The sequence below is a fragment of the Mesoplodon bidens genome (assembly GCF_964165515.1).
Source record: "Mesoplodon bidens genome assembly, chromosome: 9".
NCBI classification, from domain to species: Eukaryota; Metazoa; Chordata; class Mammalia; order Artiodactyla; family Ziphiidae; genus Mesoplodon; species Mesoplodon bidens.
The window spans coordinates 26,912,910-26,925,406 of NC_138166.1; the positions used below are offsets into that span (position 1 = coordinate 26,912,910).

The window sequence follows — 12,497 nt, forward strand, 5'->3', positions numbered from 1 at the left end:
TTCAAGGTGTTGGCACGTCTGGTTTCTTCTGAGGCCTCTCCTTGGCCTGCGGATGGCTGCCTTCTCACTGTGTCCTCACATGGCCTTCCCTCTATGGGCACACATCCCTGATGTCTCTTTAATGTATCCAAATTTCCTCTTTTTGTAAGAACACCAGTCAGACTGGATTAGGCCCACCCTAATTGCCTCATTTTAACTTAATCACATCTTTAAAGTCACATTCTCAGGACTGGGAGTTAGGGTTTCAACATATGAATTAGGGGTTGGGGGAGGAAATCATCCCATAACAGAGATTATTCCATGGCCCCCATTCTAACCACTCCTAGCTTAGCTATTCCTTCAAAGAACTGGAGTGTGCAGATGATCTACCCGAGAGAAAAAGAAGGGGGCCGTGTGGTGAACACCACAGTTAGGAGGAAAATGACCATCCAAAAAAGGGAGAGGAAAATCCATTGAATTTGTCTGGAAAAAGGAGGCTACTGATGGTCTTAAAGATGTATGTGTGTATACCTGGAAAAGAAGAAAACTCGAATTTGAAAAGACATATGCCCCCCAATGTTCACATCAGCACTATTTACAATAGCCAAGACATGGAAACAACCTAAATGTCTATCAGCAGATGAATGGATAAAGAAGATGTAGTATATATATACGATGGAATATTACTCATGAAATGATGTCATTTGTAGCAACATGGATGGACCTAGAGATTATTATACTCAGTGAAGTCAGACAGAGAAAGACAAATAGCATATGATATCGCTTATATGTGGAAACTAAAATATGACACAAATGAACGTATTTACAAAACAGAAATAGACTCACAGACATAGAAAACAAACTTATGGTTACCAGAGGGGACAGGCAGTGGGGGGAGAGATAAATTAGGAGTTTGGGATTAGCAGATATAAACTACTATATATTAAGTTGATAAACAACAAAGTCCTACTGTATAGCAGAGGCAACTATATTCAGTATCTTGTAATAACCTATAATGGAAAAGAATCTGAAAAAGAATATATGTATACACATATATATATAACTGAATCACTTTGCTGTACATCTGAAACATTGGAAATCAATAATACTTCAATTAAAAAATCCCCAAAAATGATGTGTGTGTATAATACAAATATTGCATATTTATGTTTTATATATATAAATATATATTCAATTTTATAATATATATTTTAGATAGACATTGAGAGAGACAGGGAGCAATCATCTCTTTTGAGAACTGCAGAGAAAATAAAAATTAAGGATGATAGAAAAAAAAAGGAAAGAGTTAAACACATTATGTGTCCCCACTTCATCCTGCAACTAAAATAGTAGCCAAAGGGCATAATGCAAAAAGGACAAATAGAACTTGAGTGGAGATGCCAAAGAAATATTAGCAACATTTTGGAAGTTCTACAACACATTGACAAGTGTTGACTGGCTTTCCACACGAGAAAAGCTGAAATCTAAATGCCTACAGGGTGAGGGGAGCTATAAACAAGCTGATTCATGAAAAAGAACTTGAAAAATTCTCAGGAATTAGAAGTCTAGGGCTCTTCTGAAAATGGGAAAAGGTGTGGGTGTGGATGAAATCAGGAGAAATCGTTTAACGTCTGTATAATAAACAGCAGGCCAGACAATTGAGAACAAAACTCTGCCTTATAGGAGTCCCAGAAAGAGAGTCAGGAGGAAAATGGAAAAGAAGGGAAAACATCAAAGAAATAATAACATTTTCCAGAGCTGAAGGCCAAGCCTTTCCCCTGCAGAAGGCCCACTGTGTCTCAACACAGTGAATGAAAAACAGATCAAACCTTAAAGAAAATTTGAGAAAATGTTAAAACATAGAAGGGCATGAGGACAGGATTAGGGGAACAGGGTGGCAGGAAACAGATTATAAATAAAATTATGAAATTAGAATGGTATCTCACTTCTCTGCAGCTATACTCGAAGTCTGAAAACAATGGAACACTATCCTCAAAATTCTAGAGCAAATGATTTTCATTCTAGAATTTTACATTCATCTACCAATTCTGTGTGGAGTCTGAAAAATATTATTTTTAAACATTAAAAAAAACTCAAAATTTTACTTCGGATCTTTCTTCAGCAAGCTAATTGAAGGTGTGTTTCAGTAAAATGTCAGACTAAACTATGAAAGAATATCATACAAGTGGGAGGTTGAGGGGATACTCCAGCATGATGGTGAAGTTCAACTCTGGGCTGACAAGAGAATCAGGAAGGACACATCTCATTTAAAAAGCAAAAACTGATTTGGAAAGCCATATGGTTTACAATATTGAGAGGAGTATAAGAACTCTGGTAGAAAGTTTGGTGAAAAATTAGTAAAAGTAATCTAAGCAAATGAAACAAAGAGAAAATATTTCATCTGGGGTGGCGGGAAGAACTGTGATCCATTTTCCCAATTATAATAATGTAAATAGTTATTACTTAGCTAAAAGTTGTGGTACAGCTCTATTGGGAAGATGACCGGGCAGATGAGTAGGGGTTGCTGGTGAAATAGTGCAGATATTTTAGCTACGGTACTGCAAGAGAAGAAAGCTAAAATCCTCATTTGCCTTTACAGAAAGTCAACAGATATTATCTAAAATTAATGATAGTGAGAAAGAAGAGTACACAAATGTTATTTAGACATATGGAGGTAAGAACCAGAAGAAATGAGAGCTTTACATGATTTCCTCTAGAGATGAGGAACTGTCAGGGATGAAGGTATGCTGCTTTTTATGATACATTTTTTAAAAATGACTTTAAAAAACATGGACATTGTACATTTTGACAAACATAAAAATAAATAAGTAAATTTTAAAGAAAATGTATTATGTAATACATACATTTATGTCAAAAATATCCTATGGTCTATAAACTTTTTTTTTTTTTTTTTTTTTTTTTGCGGTATGCGGGCCTCTCACTGTTGTGGCCTCTCTCGTTGCGGAGCACAGGCTCCGGACGCGCAGGCTCAGTGGCCACAGCTCACGGGCCCAGCCGCTCCGCGGCATGTGGGATCTTCCCGGACCGGGGCACGAACCCGTGTCCCCTGCATCGGCAGGCGGACTCTCAACCACTGTGCCACCAGGGAAGCCCTTCATGTTTTATATAAAGTTGATATATCACTATTTCTGGAAACATATTAGCTCAATTCAACTCTATAAGCATAGATTATAAGAACCATTTTCTTCTTACAGTTTATCTTTCTCAGAAAAGTTGGGTGCTCGCCTATTTTAATATACTTTAATCCTTCAGGTTTAAAAAGCATCCACCTGGGGCTTCCCCGGTGGCGCAGTGGCTGAGAGTCCGCCTGCCGATGCAGGGGACACGGGTTCGTGCCCCGGTCCGGGAAGATCCCACATGCTGTGGAGCGGCTGGGCCCGTGAGCCGTGGCCACTGAGCCTGCGCATCCAGAACCTGTGTTCCGCAACAGGAGAGGCCACAACAGTGTGAGAGGCCCGCGTACTGCAAAAAAAAAAAAAAAAAAAAAAAAGCACCCATCTGAATTAGTGATCTTACCAACAGAAATACATGAGTTAGCTATACTGAGTTCACACATTCGTATTTCTTCAGGCTGGGATTTCTGGAGTAATAAGGCCTAAAGGCACTTTAAGTCAGCATATTCCAAACCCAGGTGTCAGGACAGTGGGTGTGGTGACAAGGGCCATCAGGCAAGAGAAACGTCCAGTGCACCAATCAGAAGTCTTCTGGGGACACAGAGATCCGTGGTGTGCTAGAAAAGTTCATTCTCCATCATTTATAACTTTTTCTCAAAATGATTTTAATGAATATTTTATTTATTTCAATAATATTATCACTCAGAATGTTAAATGGCCAAGACAATGAAAAATCTAATCCAAGTAACACCCATGCAAGAAGATATCTCCCTTACTCCTTTTCTTTCTCTCCTGAAATATAGTTTGCTGTTTCCATACCTCTCTATAGTCGCTGCTGATGTGTTCTAAGCTGAGGGAATACACAAGATCCTTGCCTCCCACGAAGAGTCTCTCTTGATATTCATCCAGTAGCATTGTCTGGAGATCAAGAAATCCAAAAGGGCTATGAAAGACTGACGTTCTGTTTAGATCCAAGAGCTCTGAAATGCAAAAGAAAATGTACACTAAACACAAGAGAAAATACAAATACCTTTATAACACTTTTCTCATGGCTCTATTTTCATACCTGTTAATACTGTGCAGTTAACATTCATTTTATCATAAATACAAAGTCTTTAAAATTTATTACTCAAAAAAATTAAAAATATATAGTGCATCAACAATACTTAGTTGTGTATTTGAAAATTGCTAAGATAGTAGATCTTAAAAGTTTGAATCAACAGAAAAATATTCTAACTATGTCAGGTGATGGATATTAACTAAACTTATTGTGGTAAGCATTTCTTGATATGTACATATATCAAATTAATATGTCGTAACCTTAAACTAATACATTATACATCAACTATAATTCAATAAAACTGGAAAAAAAATTTAAATATTTGTTCAGTGTGTAAAAAAAAGTACAATGGAAATAAGTTGTGATATGCACAAATTAACATCTTTTACAAGTTTATTAATTGAAAAGCTTTGATTCAACTTAATAGGTAAGGTAAATATCCTATGTTTTTAAATACAGAAAGAATTATTTTTCACAAACTTTAATGTCAAGGCTACACGGAAAAGTCATTCCATTATGACTTTTATATTTACTTTTCTATGTATAACAAAAATCCCAATTCTATAATAAATATTCCCAAAGCAAGTCCATTTAATTCCAGATGAACAACAACTCAGAAAAAATGTTTCCACTTGAAACTGGTTTTGAAAGTCACTTCCAAAATCAAATTGTCCAAGAATGGAAACTATCAGGGTTGTTAATGTGGTAGTATTCAGTACAGTGGGAATGACTGTTAAAACTGATGGGGATCTACTTTCTACCACTGTGATTTGGGCTGGTGTTTATGCATTCACCCCTACTTCAGAAATTACAAATTATTTGTTTTAGTTAACATGCATTTAATTTTAGAAAGCCAGAATCTGGGAAACCTCTCATATGTGTGTATTTGTTTGTTTGTTGAAGCTATTTAATTGCATATGGCAGTTCACCAGTTAAGGTTGGTAAATGATAATGTGAGAGCCTTTGAGGATGAGACAGAATTAATACGAAACCCTGCATGCTGAAGATTTCTTAAAGAGGCTCCTTGGAAATATTGACAAGTTAGAAGATAACTTCATTTCCCAAAGGTCAGCTCCTAATGCATCTGACAAAGAAGGTGAAATACTGGTAACCAGAACACTCAGACCCAGACAGCAGCATGAAATATGAAAATCTATAGCACTTTGCCCACTCTTACACTGCCTATTTCTGAGAAAAGAGAAATGAAGTATCTTTTCCCCTCTATTACGAATGTATTAACTTCTATTTCTCTACTCTGAAACTGCTGATGTCCAAAGTTTTGTGGAATGGGGCTAACTTTAAACCTTTAGTTAAAACAACCAATTGTGCTAACATCAAATTATCATTTATAAAGGTAAAACTTGTGATACTGAATCATTTGACCATTCACCTAAATAAAGAAATTAAAGTTTTGAGGGCAAGATGGAAATAATAATAAGGTGCTTTATTTAGGGAAGATGAAAATAGGAATTTGAGAGATTAGGGGTTCTTGAATCCTGGAAGACAAATTTTTCCCACTCAGTAATTTTGCCAAGGTAGAATCACATTGTTTTCCTTCCTAACTAGGCATTCACAAACAGAGATGCGTATTTTAAGGATTCAATACTATAACAAAAATATAAATCAGAGCGCTCCACTGCCATTACACCTTGTCTTCACATGTAATCACTTATGATTTTACATCAGGGCTGCTAAGTGGAGTATTTTCCAGAAAAGTCTCCCCAGTTATTCTAGTATGTTGCTAAAATTCCTCAAGCTTTATGCATGGTGAAATCATTATCTGAAAAGATTCAACTGTTCAAAGAATGGTTATACACTATCTAGAATTAGCAGGTCTCTAAACTACAGACTTACCAAACACAGTAATGTACAAAGCTTAGGACAATAAGTTGGCTGGAAAATGAGAGAAAGCCAGGAAAGGAATCAAACCTGAGGGCGCTACCCTAAAGTGTTGCCACAGTGGAGTAGTCAGTGCCAATTTTTAAAAGTATGAATTGGAAAGAGAGGCAGCTCAACCAGTAAAGGAGGCACTCCATAAATGAATTCCATCTAGGGTTGGAATGACCTTGCTTTTTCCCAATGAGTCATTAGGACCTCATTACCTCTGTATATACATAGAGATATAGACATCAAAACTTCTACTTGTTTTTATGACTTGCTAACTTCTGCAATGCATACTATGCTTACTATAATTTTTATAGTCGAAAGGTCATTGTTCCTGTTTCTTTGTCAGTAATAGAGACTAACTACTGGCCCATCAGTCTTCTTTTCTTCTAATCAAATTTTATTCTGACCCATCTTCCCATCGCTATGACGAAGTCTATCCCATGAGACCACAAAGATGAACTCATGTTCCTGTGGAGATGTAGACTGGAAAACGTAAAGGGAAAAATTTCAACAAATGCAAATTTTTTAACTGTTCATTTCTTACAGCCTTTACATGTATCAATTTTTTTTCCACCACAGTAAACAACCACAGTGGAACCGTTTGAATTGCCACTGTCCTTTATTTTACTTATGAAGAAACTCAGGTGCCCAGAGAATAAATGACTATCCTACAGCTATATACTATTACAATGAAAAATCACTCAAATTACAAAAAAAAAAAAAGAGAGAGAGAGAATTAAAGTACAACAGATGTATATGCCCTATGAAAGTCCTGTAGGCCGAGAATCTGAAGAGCCAGGTTCTGGTCTTCACTTTGCCATTAATTACCTGAGTAACTATGAACAACCACTTATCCTCTTTAGATTGGTTTCCTCACATGTTAATCACCCTTGTACACTCAAAATTATTAATTCTTTGACTAAATTGCATTTCTGAAATGGAGGTGATAAAACATTGTTAAAAAAAATAAACAAACCCAACCACAGATATTTTACGGCCTTTCAAAGTACAGTGCTGAATCTATATTTTCTGGAATCTTAACAAATGGAGGGAGTGATCAGTGAACAAGTCTACATATCCCACGACCCTTATTTAAGCTTGCCTAAAAGGAAGTAGTTAAAATATTCATTTATTACTTTTCATACATTTAAATGATTATAGGGTCAGGGAATACTTTTAGGGTATCAGGAATTTTGGAGCTAACTTATTTTGATTCATTCATATCACCTCAGAGGAAATTGTTGCCAAGATATGTCTGGATAAATAAAATTGAATATCATGTACATGCCTTAGGCAGTAAGTTAAGAAATTCCATTTCACTTATGAAGACACTTCCTGGGATAATTCCTAACATTTTTTAAAAATATAAGATCCAATAAATAGACTGCAGTTTTCTTTAAACATGTTCCCAATATGAGAGCTGTGCATTGAATGTTTCTGCAACTCTCCACTTTGACGATCACCACCCAACAGAATAACGCCAACGACTGATTCCTAAGAAGTTCAGGCTTTTCAGTGGAAATTTCAGAATCAAGGCACTAACCATTGTCTGTGATTCTCCAACATCCTTGACTTTAAGTCAGGAAAGGTTACAAGTACCTGTTATGCGTAAATATTTGTGTTTTAGACATATATCTGGAATAACGGACACAGAGGCATTCTAAAATAGAAACATTTTTTAAAGGTTGTGCTTATTTATGTTTTAATACTAACTCTAATTTTCTACTTTTATTTATTTGATTATTTAACTTGCATCTTTCCAAAAAGGATCTGAGATGACTCATACAAATATATTCAGTTGAACAAACAAATATATTGCTAGGGGTGCTAAAATGAAGGGAAATAAAAAACAAAGAAAATAAGATGGGAACGCTGGAATAAATGCTATTAAGTGCAAGTTATTCTCTAATATCCTATACACTGTTAAAGTGAGTATCAAAATTGACCCCAGGCTTCTTAAAATTCAAATTAAAAGTTACTATAATACAGGAGAAAAACTATTGCTTAAGAGTACTGCCTGATGTGATGATGAATTTTAGGTCTCAACTTGACTAGATCAGGGTTGCCCAGATATTTGGCTAAACATCTCATTTAATCATGGGCACTTCCACGAGGTAGGACCTACAACTACCTCTGTTTTCTAATTGCAAAAAGAGAGTTTTTAAGAGATTCAGTGCACAGCTAAGGTTATTTGGTCATTGGTGGTGCCAAAATTTGAATAAGCGGTTGACTGGAGAGCTTTACTATTAATGATCCATGTGAGATGGTGTGTTTATCACCACTGTATACACACAGAGCTTAGTCATCCCCAATTCTGGTCCCCAGAGACAAGGAGCATCAAGATTGTTTGACTTGTTAAAAGCTTGTTCCTTATAAACAGTGACTCTATAACCTTATATAGAAAACTCCCTATAGAAGCAACTAAGAAAAGTCTAGTCTATTAAGGGATTATAATGTTTCTGAACTTGAATACATTTTTGCAGAGCTTGACATTAATAATAAAGTAAAATGGAAGGTTTTCCCAATATTCAATAGCTGTGGTTGATATAATTCAAAACAATTCAACAGCAAGAACATCAAGAGGAAAATTTAGGTTAATATCAATTTTAATTTTAATTACCTTTCATATGTATTTAAAAAGCTGTCTCAAATAACTACAGACGTGTTCATGTTGCTTTATTAATTGGTGACATTTTCAGTTTTATACATCTTACTCTAAGAAAACTGAAATGTGTGTAGATAACTTATGATAGAGTTTCAAAATGAACTGAAAAATTTTTTGGTATATACTTAGGCAAACAAAACAAAACAAAAACCTCAAGCAGGAAGCTTCCCTCCTTCTTTAAGAATATTTCCTCATTTTAGTTTTAGAGCCACCATTTTAAGTCATAATAGTGGCCTTAGCACCAAATTATAGTCCGTGGACTTGGTGTATTTACCAAGCAGTGGCTGACCTATTTCTCCCTCTGCACTGCTGCAAGCTGCTTAGATGAAAGAATCAGAAAACATACAGGAAGAGGGGAACAAAGAAACTCTAATCTCAGGTAATCTCCAGAAAACACAGAGCAAATAATGGACAGTGCTGACTCGGGTAAATGGAGGAAGCTCATCTTGAGTTCTTCCTACTCTAAAAATAACACGAATTACTTGGGGGAGGCAGTGGACAAAGAAACAAGACTAAACTGGGATGCACCATCTCAGGGTTCATCCGGAAATTTTCTCAAGAGGGAACTAATTATTATTGCTAAGCTGCCTGCTAATTATCAGCTGTCAATGAAGGCATACTCAGAGGATTTAGTCATTTCCTCTCATGGTCTTTCTTTTAAAACTGCAGGGGAAATAGTTTTAAAACTCACTGACATCAATATATTATAGAGACAGTTCTCCTCACTTTGTCAAAATATATTTAAATTCCACACATCTATGTACAAGATGGGGGAGGAGAGAGTACATATTTTTAAGTTCTCAAACAAAAAATAGATCTCCTAGGGATGAGTGTTTCCTTTTTTGAATGCATACTTCTACCAGTCACCTGCAAAGTAGTGACTTCCTGAGACCCAGGACTTTAAACTTTTTATTATTTTCCAAATCAATTCTTTTATTCAATGTCTTAAAGTTGATTCAACAATAAAATATTGAATCACACACAAAGTCAGCATTATTAAAGAAAATGAAATGTAGAAATAAAGGTTAGAAATTTCTTCAGCTTCTTAACAATTCCAAAGGAAAAGGTTTCTTACTACATGCTTTGATGATTTTGACAGACCTGATCAATACTCACTAGTGGCTTGTAATAACGTTGAAACAGCCTGGTAAAGAAATATGTAATTAACTTTTTTTTAAGTGTAAACAGGGCTTCCTAATTGGTATTTCCAGCAATGGACTGTGGCCAGCCTTTCAGGCACCTTCTGAACTTTTAGATTTCTATCTTACAAGTCAAAGGTCCACAACAGGCACTGTGGTGTTCAAACTTTTAATCATAAACTGCTTCCAACAAAAGCAGAAAACGTTCAAAAGTACACATGAATAGCCTAGGCATTAAACAGCCTTTTATTTCCTCGGTCAAGAAAAATAATAGTGTCAGAATTTTAATATTCCTTATATTCCTATCTTATATAAATTATCATTATTCAGTGTTATACACGATATTCTGCCTTACAGGTCTCTGAACTCTTCCACGAGCACAAGGACACCATGGGACAAAGGTTACACAGAATCACTGTCCATGCATGTACTGTATGTGAGTGCACATACTTAAATCATTGAACTGAACAGATCATAGAAGATAAAGTGCTACTCTATAAAAGTCAATGATTTAACAATTTTTGATTGCCTCCTAAATGTTTAATTACATTTTATTCCAGTGGAGGCCAAAGGAGCAAGTCCTAAGTGAACAGCTTCCGAAGCTGAGCCTGCAGGCCAGAGGGACCCTGACCTGGGACCACTCTGTGTCCTTCATTCAACATTCCTTTGGGGCCTTGTAAACTAGGACATGTTATTCTAAATGTAATGGAAAGGCCCTCAAAGGTTTTAAGAGCAAGTACATGACTGGATTTAGTTTTAAAATACCAATCGGTTTTGATGTGCATAATTGCCAGCAGGGGGCAAAAGCTGAATAAAAGGTATGGAGAAAAAATATATATATATTATAAGCAGGTGAGGAGAATGGTAGTAGTAAAGCATGGTGCACTATGAAGGCAGAGACCTGAAAGATTAAGTGGAAGAAAGCTAGCCATCAAATTTTACACAATACAGTAAAAGTCTTTTTTAAAATTTAAACTGTTTAGGATTGGGGTAACAGATTGTAATTCATTTTGATGAAACATTCAATGCACACTGAGATGCTCTGCATTAGGTACTAGACCTGGGGTTTCAGAGGGATACTAAAAATCAATGTAATTATGTAAAAATAACACAAATCAGATTTTGGCATTCTTCATTTTATTTCTGTACATCAATTTTAGAGGTAAGTTTTTTCAGGCTTACATACTGGATAAAATCAGGACGGTTTACTATTTTTTTTTTAAGAAAATATTTTTTATTTTTTATGGTTCAGAACCAGAAAGAATATAAAGATTTACAATGATAGATTCCCTTCCATCTGGCCTCACTCTCCCTGTACAGTTCTCACTCCTTCACCCTGAAGGGTCAAACCCTGTCTACTTTCTTGGGTATTCCTCCAGAGTTTCTTACACCTACACAACAAATAAGGTAAATGTATAGGTCTTTAATACTTTCCTAACTTTTTGTATATAAAAAGAATCATAATATAAGCTCTGTTGTTTACTTTGCTTTGCTTCACTTTATATACTTTAAAAGTCTTTCTGTACCAAAACTCAGAGAGGATACAGTTGCATGATATCCCAACTTTATGAATCAGCTATTGGCAGGCACTGCATTCTTATAAATTTTTGCTATTAAAAATAGCCCTACACATGATATCACTTACCTGTGGAATCTAAAAAAAAGATATAAATGAAATTATTTACAAAACAGAAAGACTCACAGACACAGAAAACAAATTTATGTTACCAAAGGGGAAAGTGGGTGGAGGAGGGATAAATTAGGAATTTGGGATTAGCAGATACAAGCTACTATATATAAAACATAAACAACAAGGACCTACTATATAGCACAGGGAACTATATGCAATATCTTGTAATAACCTATAATAGAAAAGAATATGAAAAAGAATATATATATAAATGTATAACTGAATCGCTTTGCTGTACACCTGAAACCAACACAACATTGTAAATTAACTACACTTCAATTTTTAAAAAAACAGTGCTAACAATGTGTATACATGAATATATTCCAATTTACATATGTGAAAATATTATTTGTAATATGCATTTTTAGAGTGGAATTACTGGGCCTAAAGATACATGAGTTCACAATTTTTTACAGATACTGCCAATGTGCCTCCATAGGAATTATATCAGTTTAATAGTCTACTACTATATGTGAGAGTGACTGTTGCGCATCACCTAAGAGAACAGCATGTTATTAAAATTTAGGATTTTTGCAGATCTGATTGTGGAAATACAAATTCATTTTCTTATTATGGATGAAGTTAAGCATCCTTTCCTATATCTCAGAGTACCTTATTGTCACTTTTTGTCATTTTTCTCTTTATGTCCATTGCCTATTCTTCCACAGGATTAAAGGTGCTTTGTCAACATCTGAATTTAAGAAATATTTAAACTGTTAAGTTTTATGTTTTGTGACATCCTGGTTGAAAGATGAAGGAGGTGAGGCTCTTTAATGTAGAAATTTGTGCTTCAAACATGTTAGAAACATATTTTTAATGTGTTATAGTTTTGCTTTAGTAAGTAGCGTTAACTCTTGATTATCCAGGGTAATTAACCAGTTTGTCATTAACAGCTCACCAAAAAAATGTTATAAGTCAAAGAACATGCTCAGTCTCCTGGAGG

The 12,497-nt window shown here is 35.2% G+C and overlaps 1 protein-coding gene across 1 annotated transcript in view; it reads right to left on the reverse strand.

Moving 5' to 3' along the window:
• Nucleotides 1-12,497, reverse strand: part of SEMA3E (semaphorin 3E) — a 263,684-nt gene that overhangs the window by 104,818 nt on the left and 146,369 nt on the right. Inside the window, exon 2 of the mRNA XM_081244517.1 lies at nt 3,933-4,093. Within this exon, the coding sequence (XP_081100643.1) occupies nt 3,933-4,093 (161 nt within the window). The remainder of the gene's footprint in view (nt 1-3,932; nt 4,094-12,497) is intronic.